The sequence below is a fragment of the Nesoenas mayeri genome (genome assembly GCF_963082525.1).
Source record: "Nesoenas mayeri genome assembly, chromosome: 3".
Lineage (NCBI taxonomy): Eukaryota > Metazoa > Chordata > Aves > Columbiformes > Columbidae > Nesoenas > Nesoenas mayeri.
This window is the reverse complement of record NC_137544.1, coordinates 34519094-34544450: the sequence shown is the minus strand read 5'-3', so window position 1 is coordinate 34544450 and position 25357 is coordinate 34519094. Positions and strand designations below refer to the sequence as shown.

Sequence of the window (25357 nt, the reverse complement as noted above, 5' to 3'; positions counted from 1 at the left end):
CCAAATGCTTCAAAATCCTCCTACCTTTGTGACTTAATCTGACTTGCTGAAAGGCTAAGCCACCTTAGGCTTTGGCACTTAAAAGTCACACTATGTATCTCCAGCTGTTGCAAATTTGATGATGAGTCTTTTTTTCAATGCCAAAGCACATTTCATCAGAGCATATAGAGTACCATGAACATATTTCAGAAATGCATTAGAACTCAAGCTCTGTAAACTAATGATTTGAAGTAAACTGATTCTTTTTTTTGAGGAGGAGGAAGAAAAAAAAATTGTTCACCAAACCTCTTCTCCCCCTTTCTCACCTTCAGCTTCCTTTGAAATGACAACTAATTCTGTTAGATTTGTGAAAGAAAAGCTTTAATCTCTCCCAGAAACACCATCGTTCTCTTCTATGTCACTGTGTACATGTTGCTTGCCCTGGAAACCAAATTGGTACTTCAAGAATAGCGGATGATTTCTTACAGCAGTGTAATGGTTACTGCTTGAATTGGTGTTTGTTGCTCTTGTGCCCTCTGTCTCACTTCTATGGAAATCAGCAGGGAAAAAAAAAAGAGAGAGAAGAAAAAAATTTAAAATTACAAAGCCTGTGGGGGGTTGCTGACCTCCCTGTTGCATCAGTGCTGAAGAAGATATAGGGTACACTTGCATTTCTTGGCTCTTTTTGAAAAACTCTGGTTCTGGGGCTAAGATTTGCTCTTTCACTGAGACCTACAATGTCGTTAATAGCTGTAGTTGCTTTAAGTAAAAATGAGGCTTCTTACAGGTTTTCAGGTGTCCTAGAAAAAAAATTGTGGGTTTTTTTTTTTTTTAAATTTTTTTTAAATGGGGGCATATTTTCATCTAGATATGTCTACCAGAATCTTAGCTGTTTCCTTTCATTCTGTGCACTTTTCTGTTGGCAGGTCATGATGAATAGTCCCACACTTTCATGTAAAATATATTGCTTACATTTTATGTAAGTAGACATTGTATCTAGAACTGGGAAGCTTGTGACTTACTTGCATGTGTTCTTTCCAAAATGCTTATTAATTAGCAACAGATGATGAGACTTAGACTATAAATATGAACATTTTCTAAACAAAGTCAGGACTAAATCACTTTCATGATTATTTCACAAAATGTTAACTAGCATATTCAAAGATCTGGCTGCTGTGATGAGCATGGTTTCATCCATCTGTATTAAAACCTGTACATTAAAACAAATACACTGTAAGCAGCTGAATTGAAAAGTAATAATTTTCTAAGAAGTTACAGTTTTTGCAGTTGCAATTTTAATATCAAATTAGTAATATGTGATTTTGTCCAACTTCATTTAAAATTGTGAGCCAGACGCAAATTATTTGAGCTTTTAGGATAAAGTCTGGATTTAACTGCTTGAACGAAGTTATATTTCTTTTTGTTCTCTTTTTCTTCTGAAGAATGTTTGTGACATCTAAAAGAAAAACGGATACAAAACTTTGCATTCTTGGAGTTCAGAGATTAAAGGACATCCTACTGGAACCTTATGTAAATAGTTACAGACCCTTTGAGCAAGATAAAATTTTGACTTTGCATCATACTGCTACATCAAAACTTAAATGTAGTAATTCTTAACGGGTACATTAATGGGGAGCAGCAAATCTAAAACTCTTGGTACTGCAACACTTTTTAAAGTACTCAAATATAAACTGTTGTTGAACATATAGTACAAACAGGCATAAGCTCCTTGTAGCCTGATGTTTTGCTTACGTCCTTGATTGGAGTTAGGAAGGTATTGCAGAAGTTAATAATCTTTGAAAGAAAAACAGAACAAAATCAACAAAAACACACACAAAAAGCTTGAAGCGTTGCAGCAGGGAAAAAATGTTAATGAAACTGTGAACTTGTTAGCTATTGAGTTGTTTGAGCTGTGACATCTTTTGCACAGTATTGAACGTCTTACACTGTCTTACCAAGTTGACTGGGCGCTTGGGATGGCTTCTCTAATGAAGTCTCAAATTTAATGGGGCAGTGCTTGTTATCTGAAATAGAAAAATGAACAGCTGTACTTGAGAATGCTGGTCAGGATTTCTTAGCAAGACTTAAGACCAGCTACTTAGCATGACCAACTTAATATATTTTTTCTACCACAAATTAAAGAGAAAATAGATGAAAAGGGAAGAAGTGCCACAGTTTGTTTATCTAGTTTTCCAGCAAACATGCATAATGCCTTTCTCAGCATTATTTAGTTTTTGGAGGAAGGACTATATCTATTTTTACTTTAAAATTCATTATAAATGAATTTTAAATTTCCTTTTTAATCTCTATGTATATATGTCAGGTACATGAGGCGAGGCAATTAAGTAAATAAAGCTTGATAGACATTTTTGAAAAGCTGTAGTGGTTATGTCTGGGTGTTCCTGAAGTAGTAGTTGTGAAGAACAAAAGTTTTACTTGACTAGAAGATCTTTCTCCATAAGCTTGAGGAGACAAAACTCCAGCATCTGCTTTTCACACTTAGAGGATTGCAACATGGCCATATTTCTAACAGTTTCCAATAGGAAAGTTAGCTAGAAGGAAGAGTGTTGGAAGGATCTTGTGATGATGCAAGACTGCTCTTCAAAACGTTATTTACTTATTCCTCTGCTAGAGTAGCTTTCATTAGTCCATGTTCTAACTTTTTATGTATATAATGTTTTCATATGATCAAAATAGTAGAACTTGTTTGTGAATACTCAAGAACTTATTTTTAGGTCCCTTAATTTCCTGACCAGTTTGAAGTTTATACCAAAAGTCTTGCAACTGTGCTATAGTAAAGAAAAAAATGTGACTCTTTTTGGTCCTTAGTTTTCTTTTTCAGGTTGCTTCTTTCTTGTGAAACCTTGGGCTGAGGAAACAAAAAAATGGATTTGATATGCTTGTTTTGAAAGTGATCTCTGAAATTCTTTTACTTAATTTGATTGCCTTTGAAAGCAAATGGGGTGGTTGGATCAGCAAGCAGATACTAACCTACCTTGGAAGGCCACCTTCTTCCTGGTTACATGATGATTGGAGTTGTATGGCTCCAAAGTGCTGCTGCTATTTCAAATGGTATCTTAATGAAACAGGTTTTGCTTCTAGAAATGCTGGCACAAAATCAGGAAAAGTAGTGGTATATATTATAACAGAGCAATAGTTGCATTTAAAACATACACCTTGTTTTTAAAATTCAAAATGTGTACTTTTGCACATCGAGTGAGAAAGCTTGAAGCAAGTGGGTGTGTTCATAGTGGTTTTGCTTTACATTCGCTGTGTGAAGTACCATGGTGAATATATGCCTTTTTATAGCCAGATACTAGTTAATCTGTGTAAAAGTGTTACTACAGGTAAATATTTTATATTAAAAAAGCAAAACAAACAGCATGTGTTGATGTTAACGTTGAAAGTGGAGGCCACAGACATTAAGAAATAAGGGCAAGATGCTGAAGCTAATGTCTGAGTTTTTGTCCCCAAGTCTGTAGCTAGCTGGTTGTCTAATTAATGTAAAGTCATCTGGTACTGTTCCTGGTTTCATGCATTTTTCCCAAGTGGGTCCTTAATTACTTTTATAGGATGTATGGTGGTTGTATTGCATGGTCCTTTTTCAAGCTTACATGTTTTCCCTAACTTTCCCATGTTGGATGTATCTTTTGAAAATTCTGGATAGAAACACCTTACTAGCTTTGTGAGCTTTGGATATATTGTAGATTTATTTGAAGCTACTAGCATAAGCAGTGACTGAAATTGTCATATATAAAACTTGACCATAAAAAAATCAAGTTCAAGCAGCCCATAAGAATTTTCCTGATTTCTGCAATGGAAATTGTAGAGAGTGTAATTTTGACCCTATTTGAAGTTAATGGAAAGTCTGCACGACAATTGAAGAAATCGGACCATCTGGATGCGGTGATGTGTTGCTTGTCCTCCCCCCACACCCTGGTCTCTCTGCCCTCTTCCCACATGTCTTATGTTTTTATATAAAATCTGTGAAAAAAAAGTTGGGAACCCCCACAGGGGTGATAGTAGTAATGTATTTCATAATGGCGATGTTTAGTTTTTGTGAATTTGATCACATACATCCCTTGTTAATGACTGTTTTAATGTTCTAGTACAGTTTAATCCTTGTGTTGCATAGAATTTACTGTCAGTGTTACGGTATCAACTGATTCAAGTCAAAAGAGTTTCTTCCTGCAAATTGTCAATCAAGCAGAGACTACTAAGTTGCAATCACATTTTTCTGTGTACTGCTCCTTCAGAGAGCTGTTGGCTCTGTCCTTTATTTTTAGCTCTGAGTGGACACTTCATTACAGGCAGTTCCTATGCTGTGCCTCCTTATGTCTGCGTATTTTAATGTTTTTCCTGGCCCCCTCGTCTCAGGTCTGATCTTTCACTGGTCTGTGCGATACAGTTCCTTACTTTCTAATGCTACTTCTGCTTTCAATGCAACCTGATAAACTCTGAAGCTCTAATCAGATCACTTACAACGTTGTTTCCTTTTTGTTAATCAGTAAGCCTGCATGGCCTACCTAGATCTTTGTTTGCAAGTACTTGATTAGTTTTAGCCTAAATGACATACCAAGCAATTGGAGTCCCTGTCAGAAGAACAACATGGAAGATCAGGTTCCGTCAGCTCAGCAGAATGATTTGTGCATGAGTTTTCTGCCACATGAGGTGATTTTTTGGACTGATGTCTAAAAGGCATGCCACTTGCTCATATGGCCTATGTATTGCAATCTCCAGTGTTTACTAGAGTTAAAGATGGTTACTTCTGGTGTTGTGGCCTTCATGAAGTCTGAAGAGACTTCCAGTTTTGCTGAGTTAAGGGATTGTATTTTAAGACCAGGTTCTATAGTCATTTGAAATACAGAATGACTTACAATAAGATTGTAGGTGGATTATTTTTGGATCAATCTGTGCATAGTCCTACTAAAATGTTTTTGAAATTTTCCAGAGGTTCCACCTTTAGATTCTACATCAGAGCAGATCCTGAAGAGCAAAGCCAGCAATACTCTAGTAGTCCAAGTAGGAGCCAGTACTGAGTTTGCAGGATGTTTCTTAAGAAAAATTTTCTTTAACAACAGAAAAAAGCTGTAAATACTTTATATATAACCTTTCTATAACTTCAGGCATCAACAGGGTGGGTGACCTGTTAGATCTCTTCATTCATATGTTTATCTTTCAAGACTAACAGCATTTGTGAATGGAGAATTGACTTGAAATGCAGGACTACAGAAACATTTTACTCTTAATTACTTCTTGTTGTCTTCCTACCATTTGATACTTTGTTACTGTTCTAGAAGCAGCGTAGGAACCCTGTTGATTTTGATATATATATTTTTTTTTAAAACTGACTTACAAATTCGGTGTTCTTTTGCACTCCTACAAATCTACTCCAAGCTCTCCTACCTTGCAGAAAGTCTGTAGGTATTTTTTGGTTTACCATGGAAGCATGCTGTGATCAGAGATTGTTACTTAAAACAAAGGAGAACATAAGCCTGCAAAGGAACTTCAAAATGTTGGAGACTGATTTGACTTGAGCAGATATGTAGTTTCATCACTTATGAAGGTGGTTATATATTTTAATAACAGTTAACTTTGCTTTTTTGCTAGTTTTAAAAAGTTGTTCTAGCATAGCTTTGTGATTGTTAGAATTTAAATTACAGTTTTCAAGACTGAATGTTGCGTGTAACTCATTTTTGGTTGTTCTATGCGTTTAAGTAGAGTAGTTCTCTTCCTGCTAAAGGTCTTTTTGTATAGGCATACAGAACAGTCTTCTTTCCTTAGTGTCCGTGTGAAGAAGCTGACCTCTTAGATTGTTCATTGTCATGATGAGTGGAAACATTTCTCTGTAGCTGTTCCACTTTGAATTTACTTATCTTGAACATGGGAAGCAAAAACTGTGCATTCCTTGGAAGAGTTTGTGCTTATAGTTGTCTGCTTGTCTAGCATCTGTGCTCTTTCTATTCTGGATACATCGCTGGTATATTTTAGGATTATAGTTTTCTTTTTGTTGTTGCATCATATGTGATGCATTGCAGTAAATACGTGGTGATCTGTCTGCCTGTGTTTCCAACTAAATGCATCAAACTCAGTGTGAAGGATGGGAGAGACTGTTACCTAAGGCTGGTAGAGGCTCAGTTCACTGACTTACTAAAACAGTGCTCATGACTTGCGTTGGAAGGTGTGGTAGAAATACATAGCATTATTGCGTGTAGACTGAATTCAGTTAGTTTTTCTGTTAGTGAGTTATTTCTAATAATCTTACTAGGTTCTAGGCCAATTGCATCTTGTCCTGGTGGTTTTTAATTGCTTCAGCTGATATAGTTTGTGCTGTGTCCAAAATCTGTTCTTAGTGTATGATTTTTCTAACATACATTTCATCAATGGACTCTTATGTTTTTTTTCTGTAGTCACTAGTAGAAAGGCCTGGCTTGAGGAACTTCACCATTAACATCTTTTTAGCTTTGTATGTCTTTCCAAAACAAATAACCATTATCCTTTCTGTAGGAAGTTTACCTAACTCTGCATTTCTCCTACTAATCGCAATCTGTTCCATTTGAACTAAGTTTTCAGTGCCACATCGTGGCTGTGAAGTCTAGCGAAGTTGACTGAATTATATTTTATTGATATAAAAATTCAGTTATTTTACTCAAGAAAGTTTGTTAAGTTTGTCTTGTACTCTCTACTCTTGATTAATTTCCGTTTTACTTTATACTTTTCCCCTCCTCCGTGTCTTTTGGTTTTCTTAAAAACGAGGTTTCCAAGTCTTTCATACTGCCTTTTGATAACAGGTCAGAAAGGCTTGCTATTGAGCGCTCTCTCTGTAGGTGGTACTACTGTTTTCATACAACAAATTATTTTTATTGACCTAAGACATGTTACTTTGTGTACTAGTTTCAAAACTCCAGTCTCCTTATCTTTTGGGAGAACAATAAGCTCTCTTTAAAACTAAGAGGAAAAGAATGCATTCCTTTTTTCATTCTCTTATTCCATCAGCATTCCTCCCTTTGGGATATATCAATGTCCATTTGTTTCCTTGCTCATGAAAATGTGGGCAAATAGCTTAATTCTTGGGGTTGAGACTACAAGTAATCTCAATTTAGTTCTCATTGTGTAGCATCACTTTTTTCCCCCCTCTTTGTGGCTGAAGAATTTTTGCGACTTGCTTTGCTACCAGAAGCATCATAACCTGTTCACTCTTGGCAACCCTTTATGACATCTCTTAACTGGCCAGCGCTTTTTCTGTTCTCCTGAGCGGTCTCTTTCCATCACCACTGATACCCTTTCATGCAGCAAGGAGAGGTTTCAGACACAATAAACAGTTAATCTTCTTTGGGATATGGTCTTCATATAGTTATTGCATCTTTGATTTAAAAGGGATGGAGTGGGGAAAGCAGCTTCCTTCTTGCTCAAGTCCCTTATCTAATTTGCTGAAGTTGCAGCTTCAGTGATTTACTACAGCTTCCCCTTTTGAAACTTAATATTTAGTTTCTGTTTCAAATGACCAAGTCCTCTGTGATAGTTTTATTATTTAAGAAATTCCATTGTAAATTTTCATTTATTAATCTCCAAATATTTTTGTTTACAAAAATTCTACTGGGTAGTGCACACTGGCAGACTTTGCCCTTTTATTTGTAATAGTAATCATATCTTGGAAAGTTATCCCGGGCAGTAATTTCTGTTCTTAGAATACTAAGCATATTTATTTCCAAGTAATTGTACATCAGACTTGACAGATGGTACTAAAAGGTCTTACTGCTGTCCTTTCCAAAAGCACTTTTTAAAACAGATTCTGGCCACGTTTAAACAATTTGCACTGTGCTGATCACTGAATAGTAGATCATTATTCTTTTCCTTTACATATGAAGGCAATGTCTTCCAACTAACACTCTTAATTCCCAGGGGTTTCTTGAAAATTGTCCATCCAAATAATTTATTGGTGGGAGGAATTAGAAACTCCCACCATCTTAATAGTCTCTTTTCTTTTTTTCTCTTCTATTTCTTATTTTTTGCCTTGCCATGATTAGCAAAAAGTTCTTCCCACAACATGTCTTACATTCCTTGTAAAGCAAAAAGAGTTCAAATCTTAGGCTCTAGGAGAACCCTGAAATTCTGTTGATGAAGGACTTGAGTGTTAGGAAGCTAGATACTTTCATGTTACCTTTACTGGAGGAAGGGCAAGGGAACAGAAATCTCTCTGTAAAGTATTCCTTTTCCAGGTGTTTACTATAAATCTGCAAAGCTTATTCTTGGGCTGAAGTTCCTCCTCCTTTCCACTTGCCTCCCCGAACTGTCTCCCTTTAATACGGTGAGCTTTCTACATACAAAAAGCAGCACAAAGTTGTAACTTTGCCTTGGTTGTTGGATCTTGCTTAGTAGCCTAAATTAATTCTGCATTCTTAGCTGTTGTGATGTTAGTGTCACTTGCTTGAAACTGTTTTTATTTTCCATCCCTTTCTATAGGATACTTCTGTTAAGAATTCATTTCTTTTGGAGTAATGGGCAAAACAGAACATAAAACTTGCGTTGGGTTATGTTCCTCTTTTGCTAATCTGGAAACTCATTTGGCTTTTATGGAAAGTACCTGTAGTAAGAAAGACCTTTATCAAATACCTGAAAGCACTGATACTAGATGTAGCAACCTCTGCCACTGGGGGGGTGTGCAGGGATGTGGGTGTGCATGTGTTGTAAGACTGTGGGCAAAAGATTTAGATTTCTTGCTTTTGTCTCAGCCTGTAAGACAGTGAGAACAGTGCCTACCTCACAGGTCTTTTGAGGCTTAGTTTGTTAACTTTTTAAAAATAATGCTGATGGCCTCTGGAAGGTGCTACAGAAGTGCATGGTGTTACTGCCTGCAGCTGATACTGTTGTTTTTTCTGGCAGTATGTAGGCCTGCCACGGTTAGGGAAATAATTGTTTTGGTGTCTCTTTAAAGAAAATGCAAAAGTGCTTTGCTGGGGAGAATAGAAAGGGGCTTTCTGAAGAGGTGCTGAAGACATGAAAATTCAGAGTGGTGATTGGTCACCTCTGCTTGATTGACAGGTTGCAGGGAAAAACAAAAACCCATTTGTTCTGGCTTAATGGAACTGGAAAACAGAAAATGAGTATCAGGTAAAAATTCCTTTTTTAAAATCTTTGCAGTTCTTTAAAAAGTGGAGTTTTTACACAAATCTACACCTCCCCCACTCCAATAAATTAGGAGTAGGAATGACAGGCAGTTGCTAAGCTGTGTAATGTGGGTTGTCTATGTCAGTGCGTTTCCTAGTGGGCAGGTGTTCTGAAACACCACAGCAGCCAGCGCTACTGGGCTAGCTCAGCAAAAAGGCAGAGGATGGAAAGGGTGTAGCGACTAAATCCCTGAACTGGACCCAGCTTTCTGGTTAGGCTTATTAGCAGGACTTTGAAGGGGAAGCTTTTATTTTCACTTCCTATACTGTGCCTGCTTTGTGGATAAAGTCTGTCAGTTTCTACTACTATCAATTTGGCGTCTTTCACGAGCATTATTACAAAATTCACTGGAAAGTGAACAGCTAAAAAACAAACTATGTTTTAAAGTAACTTCCATCTAGCAGTATACTGTCTTACAGATTTTATTAAAAATTTCTACATCGACACCAGTTTTGAAAATCATAACTGAAAATGATTTGTTTCTGGTAACTTAATTCTTTTATTTGTTACTGTATTTCAGATTGAAGGACAAGGACATGGTGCAGTTTTTGACTGCAAGTGCTCTCCTGATGGACAGCATTTTGCATGTACTGATTCTCACGGTCACCTTCTGATTTTTGGCTTTGGTTCCAGTAGCAAATATGACAAGGTACAGTGCAAGATAAAAATCAAGATGTTTCTCTGTGTTGAATGCATTTGTGCAAACTCTCCTTCAGAGCTTCATTACAAGAAAGTATATCCTAACATAATTTTGAGCCTCTAAAATGGGATGTTTCAGATTCCTGTTGTTGACATTGAGTTTTCTTTTACGATCTTTTTTTAAACAGCAGAAATATGCTATTAATCTATTGTTTACATGGAAAATTTAAAAGAATTTAAAAAATAATTAGCCAGTCATTGTCTGCTCTCTTAAGTGATGAATTTACAAAGTGTCTACTAATGGATCCACATGGATATGTGAATAAACTGCAGTGGAATTGATAGTAGTTTAACATTTTCCTTGAAATATTTTTCTGATACCTAAGTAAGACTGAAAAAAAGGAGGGAGGGTGTAATAGAACTGTTTCTGCTATCTGTATTTAAACATTACATAGCGTGGGAGACAATTGTTTATGTACTATAAGCTTCTAGAGGTAAAATGTTATGTCTGCTAATAAAGTTCTGCTGTTGTGGATACCTTGATACTTACACAGCAATGTTCTACCATTACTGTGTAATTAAAATATTACATCTTTATTGTAATGTCATAGTCTGCATTGTGAATTCTAAGTGTGGGTGTCTTGCCACAGACCCTCATGACTATAAAGATACGTGGTGGTAATTTTTTTTTATCTGGTGATGAGCATGCCCTATGAACCATACAGGTTACCTAGTCTGGAGTGCCCACAAGGTCCTAGTTCTTCTTTTGCTACCCAGGGAAAAAGTGAGGTATGTCTCCTCTCCCTCTTTCTGAGACTTTAACAGACGTATCTGCTCCAGGATTTTCATTCTCTGCTTCTGGCAGCTGATATATGAAGGTTGTTGATGAAGTGCTGGCTTCTGGATGTTCCTTTCTGGTTTGGATATTTGGACTCAGGTTGGCCTTGAAAGCATTTTGGCAAAGAGCAGCACAGAGGGGCCTGAAAGAGGGGAGAGCAAAAGGAATTTTAATCTTGTAAGCCACCACTGCATTTCTTTCTGTAGTCTTTCAGCTCTTATTTTCATGCTAGTTACAGCAGCATTTGTATATTGGGACTCCTTGTCTCTCAACTCTGATTTGAAGTACTCGGTACTTGGCTGCTGTTGCTGTCCCTCAGCTATTACTAGCTGTGCATTTCCCATTCCATTCCAAAGAAGACAAATAAGCAGAGACACCCCAAGCAAGGAAAAACAGGATCATCAAATCATGTTCAAGGTCTTTGTCTTTCAGAGTTTTTACTCTTCCAAACTTTTAAAGCTTGTTGTAATAGAAACATTTTTCTCACTGTGTCTGTGGGTTGTTCTAGGTTAATTTTCTCTCTGGTCATTTTGGAAGTGTATAGTCCTCAGCTGCTTAGAAATGTTGGAAATGAGATTGAAATAGTGAGCCTTTTTGTCTTTGCTGTGATGGACCAGGAGCTTCCTTTACACTGCCTTTTGAGAATTTACCTTGTGAGGGATTAGATCTGTTTGAAGAATGAAGACAATTGCTTTTCACTTCTTGAATTCTACAGACTCTTCATTCTCTTGGGGTTTTTGCTGCAGCCTCTGAGAGAAGGTTATGTCAAAAATTTTTCACTTATTTGGTAATTTAAAATAATCCTCTTCAGCTGTTACTGTGCCAGTGGTAATTTTGGCACTCTTGACCATAGAAGAAATGGGAGCAAATAGTACTTACATTTGTTACCTTTTTAGTCTCAGTCTTTAGCTGTCAGAAAACTCAGCTTGGAAGTTTCCGGTCTCTTTCTTGTCTGGGTCCATTTCCTCTTTCATTTTTGTCTGACCTGCTTTGTTGTAAAATGTAACTGCAGGTAGGTAGGTGCTGGAGTTTAGGTGTTCTTTTTTCTGTACTCCCACCCTAATATACTTGTTTTTTTTTCCAGACATATTGTGAGCATATACTCTGGTAGGACCTGCTTTTTACTTTAAAGGGTTTTCCATCTGTCCTGGGGAATTATATTTATGGAAGAAAGGAGCATGGTAACCTGTTCTGTATTCCTGCACTTGGGAGTTGTGTTCAGGACAATGATTGTAGCTGAGAGAACAAGCTCTTGGTTTTCCAAATGTATGTTTCCATGTTATGTTCAGATAGCATCTCTGTTTCCTAGTTGACTTGAACCATTCTCTGGGCTTTTTTTTTCCACATTGTGATCTTGGCCATGATGAAGGTTGAATGGGTGTTTTTGGACTGTTTCCTCTCAGCCCCAGTCATTTTTTGTTTTTGTTGTTCTTGTTTTAATATTTTTTGTGGAGTAATTATTTAGTGGGGGGAAGAATGCATTTGCTGCTTGTTTTGGGCTCCTTTGTTATTTGACCCAATTAAAGGAACTTTGAGCCAGTCTCAGCTGAGATTTCCGAATGTGTGAACATCGTCTGAGATAAGCTGAGCTCACAGGGCATGTCGGAGGGCACAGCTGAATCAACAGGGCATGTGCACTTCTGAAGTTCTTGCTTAGGTGGAAACTTGTCCAGAGAGAACTTTCTGTTCATTTTAGGTCTTAGATTGGACTAGGTATTTGAGCTTTCTATGCCTTTAATTCCTAAACACTGCCCAAACCACAGTTCTTTGTTGCAAGTTGACAGCTCCTGTGTGGGGAATTGGTGCACTAGTAGGGAAAATCTCTTTGCATTTGTGTAGTTGTGGAGAAACTCGGCATTCTGAATGTGTAGTGTAATGTAGTTACTGAAGGAGAGTCTATTTGTAGAGCTCAGACCTTGTGGAAAGCTTTCCCACTGAAACCCAAGCTGGGTTTGTGAAGTCATATGTGCAGAGGACTCATGTCCTAATGGTGATATATATTCTTACTGTCATGAGTTTAATCTCTAATAGTATATCAAGAAACAGATCTGATTATTGGTACTTTTAACTAGTCATCTACTGAACATAAACATTTAAGATTCTCTGAAACATCTAATTCTTCTGATTTTTCTCAGGACTTGGAATAGCCTGAGGATAAGATTGCAGCCCTGGGACATTGCAGCGTTTAGGGACATTCCAGTGTTCTCCCTGAGAGCAGGTTGGGGCCTGGGTTCTCCATGAAATGCCGTTCTTATCTTGTGGAGAAGAAAATTGTTGTTTATTCTCTCTACCATACTCAGTTGCAGTACAGAGTACACAGAGGGGTAATGACAAAGAAGTCCCTTGTGATCTAGTACTGGAGGCTGTGCTGGTAGGGGTCACTGAATCTTAAGAAAGGATTTTCAGGTCTTCTCTTTGGTTACAAAACCTGGGATGCAGACAACATTGTGACAGCCAAATCTCAGCACATTAAAACTCGCAGTCTGTATGATCATGCCATTGGAATCCCTTCTTTCTCAGTGTGGGAAGTACTTAATAGGAAAACTGACACTAGGTGAAAGTACTGGATAGTCTACTATTGTGATTCTGGGGAAAATTCTCAGTCTTCCCACAGGACCTGCATCTTTATCATATTCAAGCTGAAGAAACAAAGTTAAGCAGGCCTTGATTCATTCAGTCAGACACATAAAAGTATCTTTCTCATTCAGCACCTGTTAACAGAGAATTTTGCAATGAGACTTAATCCAGTCAGGGCTTCTTACTGCAGTGAGACGTCACCTTGTCCATATGCACTTTTTCAGAGTAATCTTTTGAATCCCTGAAGTAAGTTCTTTGCCATTGTATCTTTCCAGTTTTCTTCCTGTTGTTACTTCTCTGAATTTTGTAGGGTCCAGATCCCATCATTCCTATGATTTTTTTTTTTTTAAATTGTCCACCTCATGTACTGCATGTAGGTACTTTCTGATGTTATAATTGACAGGTGTGTGTTATCTTTCTTTCCTGGTCTTCTCAGGACAGGACAACTTTCATTATTGAGAGATCAGACCTCTGAGTAGATGCTCTAACCTCAGCCTCACTGATTTCTACATAACAAGTTACTGGGAACTATGTTATGGATTGGTAATGACAGAGCATGCTTTTCAGAAATCAGAGGATATTCTAGGTCAACTTAGGCATTCCTTTGTCTGTGCTCAAATACCTGTCTTTAAGACCTCAGACAAGATTTTTTTGGTTTTGGAGATCTCTTTGCCTTGAGTCAATTGTTTAATCATTTTAGTGCTGTACTGGAAATCTAATTTGCGTGAATGTTGATTCTATTATGTCATTTTTACTAGTTCAAAGTTAAAATTAGTATATGAGCTGCCAAGGGGTTTGCTTGCCAGTAGGTAGTGTTGGGATGTGTAGTATAGATGTCAGCTTCTATTCCATTTTCTTTCTCTTTTCTCCTTATGGTTCACTATCTTTCTGACTGTACGATACTGAGATGCATGTGCCAGTGAGGGATGGAGCACACTATTTGGACAAAATTAATTCCTCAGTCTTGAGTGTCTGTGGAAAGTCATCTAGAATAAATTATGAATAGGTGGACTGAAATAAAAAAGAAAACTTTGAGCCTGAAGAATTCAACTTTAGATCAGCTTTATTTTATCTATTGTAACTTTTTCACGTATCTAACATTATAGTAAGAGTATACATGTTTGACTGCTGATGTTAAAATATTTGGTGATGATGTGACGTGGTATTTTCCTGTTCCTCTTCTTCCTATACCACAACTCCTAAGTCTTTGACACAGTTTTCATTATCAGACTATATATTCATAGTATAGGAAGAAAATTTGTAACCTGTTTAATACGTCCATGCTGTGTTCTGTCATATGTCTTCAAGTAGTTAAATATTGCCCTATTCTCCTGTTCTTTAAATGCTCCCCGTCATCAAACATGTGGATTATTCTCTTTGCACTATAATATAGGAGGGGAATACTGGGAAAAAAATAATAATGGAGTCATTAAATTTTCCCTTTTAAACTGAGATAAACAGATCAGCTTTGTTTTTGCAAAAGTGACCACAAGTAACATTGTTAAAAATACTTTTGGCAGTTATCTACTGTGTGTTTTTTTTTTAATAGGTTCTTTAAAAAAAAAATTACAAAATGACTTTGTTTACAGATAGCAGATCAGATGTTCTTTCATAGTGATTATCGGCCCCTTATCCGTGATGCCAACAACTTTGTCCTGGATGAACAGACACAGCAGGCTCCACACCTTATGCCTCCCCCATTTTTGGTTGATGTGGATGGCAACCCTCATCCTGCAAGGTATCAGAGGCTAGTTCCTGGTCGTGAGAACTGCAGGGAGGAACAGCTTATTCCTCAGATGGGAGTGACATCTTCAGGTATGAAAAATTTTGCTTCAGTACACAGTAGACTATCTAGTTACCTCCAGGTGTTCTACACTTCCCCGTTCACTTCATCGTTTTTCTACGTTTCTGGACATAGTAGTTCATGTAGTGTGGAAGAATTGCAATGTCCTTGGCACTGATTGCTGGTGACAATTACAGTACTGTCATTGATCAAGTCAGTACTAGTTGATGCTACAGCACCAGTTAGCTTGGAGCTCATTTCATTATTGGAACAGTGTATGATGCCGAGTGACCTTGCAGTTAATCTCTTTGGGGTAAGATTTCCTACTTCAGAAAACCTCAGAAATATACTGATCTTCCATAGATCAGTTGGAACAGGTAACACCAACAAGAAGCGAAAAATGAGAGGACACCTGAAATATGCAAAATACTTTTCCTATTTAGATGAAGGCAGTCATTCAACTTAAAATTTGATTGTTTGGTTAGAGAACTCTGAAGACTTGATGACGATACAAAATTAGGAAATTCCTGAAAAGTTGTATTCTCCATGCACAAGACACAGGAGGAATGTGCATATTTTGTGCCAATGACTGGCTGTTGGAAACTGCCTAAAAGTGGTCCACATGGGTGGGGATGTAAAAATGGTGCCTACTTGTTGTGTGTCACTAGTTTGATGTTAGTATGGATGAGCAATCAGTGACTGGTTAAAGTAGCTTTAAATGTTTTAAAGATAAGCATTGTTAAGTATTTGGATATTGTTGAAAATATGGGAAAACTGACTGTGCCTGTAAATAGTAGCCTGTATGTACACCATAGTTAAGCTTGGGGTGTGTCAGACATTCCAGGAAAGTGAACTGACTCTGTTGTTACCAAAAGATCATCTGACAGTGTTGTTACCAAAAGATCTCTTTATCCTCATTTTTAGACCTGAGGATTATAAGCCAGTGAATACTTAAATAATAATTTTTAAGGAGTATTTCCATATTCCATCCAAAATTACAGGAAGAAATGCTACCTAAGAAGCAATTATAAGAATTTAAAAATCCTTTCTGATGAATGTATACCATGTTTTATCTCTAACTTTTTAGCTAGTAGCTTTGAAACTAATTTGATTTCCAAGTAAGAATGCAGTTTTACTTCATTGTTACAGTTACAGCATGGATCCATGACATTCTGAAATTCTCCAAATTTGAAAATGTTCTGAGCGTATTCTTCAATGTAATATCTTGAAACAAGTCAGACTCTGCACACAGACTCAACAATATTAAATTTAATGGAGTGGCTGTGTGACACATGAAATGTCTATACGAAGATGATGTCCACAGCATTTGGTTTAATAGCAGGAAGCCATCAACCAGGTGGACAGAGACAAGAGAGATTTTGGAGAGGGAGGAGATATTTTTCTACCTCTTTACAGTTTAGCAATAATATATGCAGTCTTATCCAGAGTGAAACTATGTTCATTTATTTATGTTCTCTTCCACTAAGGAAGCTCTGTTTCTTTCTGAAACGTTATTGAGGAATTTGATGTATTTCCCTCAGAGCTCTGACAGATTATTTCTCAAGTTTTCTGTAGGGGCTTATAAGAATAGGTGGACTTCAGATAGTCATGCTTGATTTACTGCTTAGATATACATGAAGCTCCTGTAAACTAGATGTTTTGAAAAAAATAAATACCAGTGTCTTTACTATTTCATGTTTTTGAAAACTTGCTGTTAAAAAAGCAAAATCTCACAAGCTAGATACATAAACAACATTTTGTTTTGTTTAGGTAGCAGTTTCCTTATTTAAGATCATTCTTGTGTTATTCGTAGTATTTCTCATTGTTTCCAGTAGACAGTATGTCTGCTCATGAGATACCAAATCTGACTGGCTCACTACATGAGTCAGAAAACATCCAGCTGTGGTTATATGAGAGCTCACTGCATGATCTGAGCTGCTGCTGCTTTAGGGAAGTTAGCTTCAACTACAGTAACATTGAAACCCTGAGAACACTGTCTTAAATATATTCTTTGTGTATACCATCATCTAGTAAGAGGTGGCTGCTTCTATCTAGCCACATAATCCAATTTCTTCATTTCATAGCACAACTTACTGTAATACCTTGTCTTGGATCTTGCAAAGTGCAGTTTATACTATGATATCTCTTTGGAATCACACTGAAAAAATGATTTCTGTACCTTGTTTCTTTGAACATTGTCATCCTTGTTACAAAGTTTTAAAAGTTCTGCTTCTTTTGACTAGAGCTTCCCATCATTCTACTCCACCATCTAACTATTCCGTGTGGAGGTATCCGACTTCCTTGTCAAATCAGTACCGTAACCCTTGCCGTTTTCTCCATACATCTCTAATTTTATTGCAACTGTTGTATGAGAACAGATTTTGTGTTTTTCATGCTTACATGCTGTGTATTTTGCTTGCTGCAGAGAAAAAGCGTTATCACCTTGTAATCACTTCTGTGAGAATGATTTCCTGTCTTTTACTCCAGAGACCTACCCAAAAGGAGGTTTTTTGACTGGTTTTACATACCAAAGAAAATTAGCAATACTTCCTCTGTGTCATCATTACACCTATGTGGATCTCAATCAGGCATTTCACTGCTTGGTGTTGTCGAGTGTAGATAATTCTCTTCTAATTCAGTTAGACCTTCTTGATGGAGTATTGTGTTGAAGTTTATGCTAAGGTGTTTTATAATGCATTTGGAGCAGGCGAAGGATGCATTTGAACAATTTACTTTGAGCTGACAAACAGCAGTTGTACTAAGCTTCTGTGACTTGCTGGCACTTGATAAAATGTAAGCTTTTATTAGGAGTGGCATATGATCATCTTGACTCGGCTCCAGAAAATACGTTCTCAATATATTAAGAAAAAAGTTGTCCTATTTTAAAAAAGGCTGTTACAAAAATGTTAGTCTATATTTCCACATGTGATTCTGTGCTGTACTTGTGAGTTTCAAAGCTAAAACTTAGATGAGATGTTTGTAACATTTGATTCTTCAACATTTATGTGTTGTTTTCCTGTATGTTTAAATTCACAGGATTGAATCAAGTTCTAAGTCAACAAGCAAATCAAGAAGTTAGTCCGTTGGACAGCATGATTCAAAGACTTCAGCAAGAGCAGGACCAGAGACGTTCTGGGGAGGCAGGAACCAGTAGTACCAGCCGGATAAGCAGAGGTAGATTACTGGCGGATGGGCGTTGTGGCTTTTCTGTTGAAACAGCTGAGAGCTGGAAAACGTAAATCACATTATTGTACATGATTTGTGCACTTCGTTTAACTATTAGAAAGGAGGAATGGAGCCATAGAAAATAATACATCTTTCCCATCTTTTTTACCTTTCTGCAAATCTCAGGATTCTTAACATTACAAACTTATCTTTGTTATTGTCTGATCACTGAGGGAACCTGCATTACCTACATTCCTTTAGAAGTGACTACCCTACTGTTTAATCTGGAGCTGACGATTTATACCTGACTGAAGTCTGAGTTGTCTCAAATAAAGAAATAGGAGGGAAGAAAAGAGGAAGGAGCTGCTTATTTCTCAGCACCACTGTTTCATATTTCAGTGTCTTGCACTAGATTACACAGTAGTTTTTAACACTTAAAAAGTCATGGTTGGCAATCTACTCAAGTAAGCAAAAACAGTTTGTGTGTGGAAAAATGTTGAAATTCTGCTACAACGTGGGTGTTTGAAGGATCTTGCATACATGTTGGTTTTTGGGTTTTGGTTGATTTTTGTGGGGGGGGGTGGGGTGGGGTGGTTTGTTGTTTTTTTGTGTGTGGGTGTGTGGTTTTATGTGTGTATAAATTACTTACAATTTCTTGCCTGTAAATTTTACAGCTGGGCCTCTTAATAATTTCCAGTGTTGTGGCTTCATTTTTTTTAAGGTAGAAGACTGTTTAAGGAATACACTGATTCAGTGCGATATAATGGGTCACTGGGATTCAATAGGCATGTAGAGTGCAGTAGCAATAATTGACTTCACATAAATGTTTTCAAAAGAATTTCAAAAGAAAAGCAAACCAATGAAACGTTGCTTCACTTCAGTTTGTTGATAAGTCCTTTTCAATGTGAACTTTTGAACAGAATACTGCAGCCTCGTACCTGTTTTCAGTGTGTGTGTGTTGTAGTGACTGTAGAAATTGCTGAAATAGTTATATTCAGTTAATATTTGATTTCTTTTTCAATACTAGATCAAGTAAAATGTTTTTCCTCTTTTCATTTTGAGTTTTTAAATGCTTCCCTTAGAGTTTCAGATCAAGTACAGCTGTCACTTTTTGACTTTTTAGGATCTATAAGTTCTACCTCAGAAGTACATTCACCACCAAATATAGGATTAAGGCGTAGTGGACAAATTGAAGGTGTGCGGCAGATGCATAGCAACGCTCCAAGAAGTGAAATAGCCACTGAGCGGGACCTTGTGGCTTGGAGTCGCAGGGTTGTAGTGCCTGAACTGTCTTCTGGTGTGGCCAGGTAAACAAAGGCCAAGTTTGCAGTGAATTTTAGTTTGATGAACTTAATTATATTGAACAGTTTTGAAATTCACATTGTCTTAGAACTATGTGTAGTATTTATCTATTCTGTGGTCTCATTTTTTTTACAAAATCATTTTCAGTTTGAAATGAGTTGCTGTTGAAAAATCTTGGGATTATAGACGTATTATGAATAAAAATTGACCGTTTAACTCATGATGGAATAATATAACTTGCATATGCAATGGGATCTAGCTGCCTCAATGTTTTCTGACTTGTAGCATATTATTACGATATATTTTAACTCAATTCATTGCTGCTAATTTATGGCATTTTATGGCTCAGGCACTGACCTAATCCATTAGGTGCCTGAGGTTAATTTTTATTTCCAAACTGGAAATTTATTTTGTTCAGTAATTAACTCCAGTGATGAATACTTAAATCAATAAGTCAAAAAACCCTACTAGCCACAATCAAACAAACTGCTTTAGCTTTTTGAAATAAAATTGAAATCTTACTTTCTTCAGAAAGGGTTATTTTGAAGCCACATTCTGACTGTAAAGAGAAGAACTATTGTTCAAAGACTGTTATAAATATTGAACATATATACCTTGATTTGGAATAAATCCTCTCTCTTGTATTTTGCTTTAAAATAAACATCTCAATTTTCTTTTTTCAGTAGGCAGGAAGAATGGAGAACAGCAAAGGGAGAAGAAGAAGTAAGGGTATATCGGTCAGAAGAGAAAAGAAAACACGTCATAAGTCACCTTCAAAGAGAAAACAAAATACCAACTTTCTCTAAGGTAAGTAGTCACTTGCACTAATAAGCATAAAAATTAACTCAGTGTGTTAGGCCACGTAAATTTACGTTGTTCTTCTCAGTTTTAAATTTAAAAACCAGGGGTACAGGAATGTGTTTATCTCCCCAGAAGGAGAAAGCATGTTTCTACCGATGTTTCATTATGTTCTGAATAAACAAAGGGGGTTGCTTGTAGGACCATCTGAGTGAGAAGCTCTGTGAATCTAGTGTTAGGGAAAGTCATGCTCTTTGCTGGAGCTGGAGTGCATTTTTTGATGACTTAACTTGACGTGTTCATATAACTTGCAAAAAAATGTAATTGATGTCTTTACATTGGTAAAAAAGTGTGACGGATATATATTCTATATTTACAAGAAATAATTTTATGCCTTGTTAGTTAGAAAGTTCTTTTACCTATGCATCTGGCTTGCTTATCTGTGCTTCTCTAGCTGAATAACCAGCTGTATTTTGTAGTGAAGGAAGTAAATTTTAGGCCACTGTAAAGGAGAATCCATACTCTTGTCTTTGTAGTATGTTTATTCTAGATTTTTTCACCCTTAATCAAAAGCTTAGTAAAATGTAGACCTTCAAGAATGCTGCAGCCTGTCCATGGAGAAGTAAATATCACATGCCATTCAGGGTGGAAAAATGAAGAAATGAAATATTAAGAACAAGCATACAAAAAGCTGTGCATGTCTTAACTTCATCAGAGTACTGTGCTTAATGCCTTTATTACTCATTTTCTTGGAGAGGAAGGGATTGAGATCAAAAGCAATCTGAAAATAAGTAAATTTCAGATCCTCTAGTACTGCTTAAGTAGTTTTTAATAATGGTAAATTAATTTTATATGCAGAAGGAAGAATAAACTTAAGATGGGCAAGTGTTTCTACTTGATACTAAATTTGAGTGTTTGGTTTTGCTTCTTTTTTCATACTCAAAGGAAAGCTTTCAAAAGGAGTGAGATGAACACTTCCCCACTCCCAAACAGTCCCCTAATCATTTTTAATTTCTTCACTAAATTCCTTAATTTTTTCTTTCGTTTCTTCCTTGTATTAGAATTCTGTGCTTTGCTGTCCTAAGAAATGGTATTGATATGCTAATTTCAATGCTGCAGTCACCAACACTGTGTTTACCCAGGATAAAGTGAACAAATATTTCTTCATTGTATCTGCAGTTATTGTACAGAGAAGGAAGAAGCTCTGTGCCACTTAGGGTTTTGGAGGTGGCCATGGCAGGGCTCATTAATCATATATCTGGGCATCAGAAATCTTGGTAACTCCTATTTTTCTCTCAGAAATAATAGCAAATGGGCCTCACAAATTCAGAAGTTTACAAAGATATTTCCTGCAGGGATGTATTTTGGTGCTGAATTATAGACTTTTAGTTTAATTAAACAATTACACTGCTCAGGGTTTTATTTTATTTATTTATTTTTTTCTTCAGCTACAGCCTAGTCAAAAGATCCTACCTGACAATGTGAATTCCTACCATCTTACCATTAAATTTCTAATTGGGTTACAGTTTTCCTATTATATCACTAGGACGTAAAAATAGTAGAGTAGGCTAGTTGGTTAGGCATTTTGGTTTCAGCAATTACCTTTATTTCATGTTTTTGCAAATCTTTTCTCAGAGGAGAAATTTTTTAGTCTCCAGACATCACTGGATCATTTTGAGTGCCATATTTATGTCCTTAAAATCCTACAGAGCAAATAATAGCTTCGGAAGGCCTTGCTTCAGTTTCCTACATTTACCCCAAAGAGTGCATCTTTCTTTTGTCTCAGTCCCTGGAGGGTCTGTGGTCTGGGTTCTGATGCCCAGAATGTGCGGGAGAGAGCACCTGGAAAATCCTTTAGTCACTTCCCACCTTCGTCCTGAGGAAATACAGCAAAAAGCAGACAGCCCTGGTCTCTGCACTTGAGTATGTCAGTAAATTTTCCATATAAGAATTATTCCTGAATTCAGTAACAGTTTCAGAACACTTAAATAAATCCTTCTTAAACCCTACAGGATATTTTTTAATGGCAACTCGAGATAAAAATGACATATTCTTCCATAGTTTATTCTGCATTAGATGTGTCCCTTTTTGCAGGACTTGGGTTGCTGAGAAGTACAGTAATTCATATCACTTGTGATAAATCTGAGGTATTCAGAAATTAGTAGGTATCACATGGGCTTTAAATAAGCAAATTTGCAAAAAGAAAATGATACTTGATCTCATGTGATTGAGTCTCCCAGTTAAATAAACTGCTCAGTTTTTAGTGATTATTGTTTTTGCTTATGGTTGGCATGAGCAACACTTTTTCTCAGTAGTATCTGAACAACAGGAATGGTGAATTGGAACTGTCAGTTTTGGTAGTGTCCATACTAAAATCAAACACCTGGTAAGAGAAGCAAGACTGACTGCACTACAAAACCTGATGTGTGATATTTTAAGTGTTCTGTTTGGTGTTTTTTTAATATAAATTAATAACTTAATTATAGAAGCTCTTCTGTTGCTGTTCTTTACAGTGACTGTGTGGCTTTAAATAGAAGCTGTGTTAGACTGAAGATAGAACTGGAAAGTACTGTGTAAATCTTTTCTGTGAATGCATGCAGTAGGTTTTGATACTGATACTATGTAATCTATATTACAGTAGTATTGCAAGAGTACAGTCCTTTTGTGTTGCATAGTGAATTCTTAAGGGTTTAATGAGAGAAGTTATGATGTAGAGGAGATGGGGAACACCTCAAACAAAATACAGGGGAAAATGTTATCTTTCAGTAATCTATAGACCTAAGAATTACAGTGTCAGGAATTCTAGGAAGAGTGTCATTCTACAGTACTGTTAGCTGGTCTGGGAACAGAGTAAACAGGGCTTGTATTAAAACACTGTCCTCATATGCAAATTTATTTATATTCATACCAGTAGGAAATACTAATTTTTCTCTCAGCTTTTGAAATTTACCAGTTATGTTCATATAATAATTATAAAATAATATTTTCTTCCATTCCCTTTGAACCGAAAGGAGTCAAAAATACAAAGTAAAATGAAAAGGAGGACAGGAACAAATGTTGACATTTTGGATTACAAGCTAAAGTGTAGGTCAATAAGGAAGAACACAGAGCAGCTGTAATTACTTTTTGAGGAGATTCCAAAGTCCTATTACTAATTTTTAGTCTAGGGTCATTATAGAGTGTGTTAAAAGTAGTACAGAATTATAGATCAGTCTTTCTTCTTTAACAATATCTGCAGCTTAATGGAAATCACATAAGTATTCTGCTATTTGAAGTTTAAAATGCCACATTTCTTAGACATAGGTTGTGCTGAGAAGTGTTTGTATGTGATTGCTTGAGGGACTAATGGAGTTGTGTGGGAGAACCTGTTGGGTATTTTGACCTGAATAGTATTTAGAGTCACTGATCTGCGTATGGAATGAAGAACTCAGTTTGACTTTCAAAGTCGTTGGTGAAGAATAGGATTTTCTCTTATTATTTTTAAACAAAAACACTTATATACATATATATATATCTTTAGGACCATGCCGAAGATGAGAAGTGACATAAATAACATGCTTAGGTAAATGTTCCTGGTTCAAGTCATTAGAGTGTTACTTGATTAAACTACTGGGTTTACAGAGCATTTGAATAATTACTGAAGAGCATGAAATTTCTGTACACTAGAGGGTTGATATGGGGTGTGTGTGTTAGTAAAAAAAATGACAAAACTGGAAATATTTCTCATTACCATTAAGTGGACGTTATAAGCAGAAATTTCAAAGAATTAAGATTGGAGATAGTTATGGGTAGACAAAAGTAAGCAAAGGTCTCTATTACAGGTGCATGTGACTATTGTAAGCTAACAGGAACCAGTAAGGAGAAATGTGTGCGTTGTTTTGCTTAGTTGTGTTCCTCAAAAGTAGGTATTTTTCCACTTACCATGTTATTTAAACACAACTTCCAGGTAAATCAGCAAGATGTTAAGAGGAAAATAATCTGAGCCCTGATAGATTAGCACTTAGTGTCCATTATCTTCACTGCTTTTGGAACAGTTCTCACTAATTTCTTACACATATGTGATGTGGTAAGAGTGAAAACTAAGTAATTACAAGCACCCATCCAGACTTGAGGGGAATGTGGAAGGATGCTCTTTGGCTAAGGAGGAAATGCAGGACAGGAGACAGTGGCCACAAACTGCTGAAATGAGGGAGATTTTGCCTGAACGTCAGGAATTACTTCACTGTGAGGGAGACTGAGCACTGGCACAGGCTGCTCAGAGAGGCTGTGAAGTCTCCAACCTTGGAGATACTCAGATGTTGTCTGGACGTGCTCCTGGACAACCGGCTCTAGGTGGCCCTGCTTGAGCAGGGGGTTGGGCAAGATGACCTCCAGAGCTCCCTTCCAACCTCACCTTTCTGTGAAATAAAAACTGCTTTATACACTAACAGTATGGGGGATTTTTTGTATTTGTCACCTGGGGAGAACTCATGATCACTCAAGAATGTTAAACATGGATGAAAGTGTATATTATCAACCTGGCTAATGCAAAAGTATCCCTCTCCAGAAAAAATAACTGAAATTCAATAAGCGCACGTTTAAGTGCAGAGATAAATATTGGGTTGAAGAATTCTAAGAGCATTTCTAGTCAAGAATGAAAACAGTTACGTATGCTGCTTCAGAAATTGATTTTTTTTTTTTTTTCCAGCATAACGTTTCAAATGTAGTGTTGTGAAAAGCATATGCAGACAAAAAAGCCAAAGATTCTTTTCTTTGTCTTAAAGAGGCTGTGAACATCTATTTAGTGTTGGGCTTCTGACACTGGACATACACTTGTGCCTTGCCCCTGTTCAACTTTCTAGTAGAGGCTAATTCCTTTTGTCTTAAGGAAGGAGGATCCGATTTCAGATAAAGAATAGGTACTGCTGGTGAGGTAATACTATATAATTGCTACAGCCAAAGCTTTCCAAAATTGCTGCACCCTGTGTGAAAGCGCAGCAAAGCTGTGCTTCCTGGTACAGTCAGGGTTGTAGGGACAGTAAAATGCAGTGGTCTGACTTGTCAAGACACCACTGCGTTTTCACTGTGGCTTTCACAAATGGTGTTACAAAGACCCTCAGCAGTGCCCA

At 36.8% G+C, this 25357-nt stretch overlaps 1 protein-coding gene across 3 annotated transcripts in view; it reads left to right on the top strand.

The window, feature by feature from the left end:
* The window catches only part of PHIP (PHIP subunit of CUL4-Ring ligase complex), a 106605-nt gene that overhangs the window by 43859 nt on the left and 37389 nt on the right, over positions 1–25357 (top strand). For 2 of the 3 annotated variants that reach the window (XM_080341251.1, XM_080341250.1), the window contains exons 16-20: positions 9668–9796; positions 14791–15016; positions 18021–18158; positions 19273–19456; positions 20135–20258. In XM_080341251.1, the coding sequence (XP_080197377.1) occupies positions 9668–9796; positions 14791–15016; positions 18021–18158; positions 19273–19456; positions 20135–20258 (801 nt within the window). The remainder of the gene's footprint in view (positions 1–9667; positions 9797–14790; positions 15017–18020; positions 18159–19272; positions 19457–20134; positions 20259–25357) is intronic. The other variant, XM_080341252.1, reaches the window with a different exon arrangement.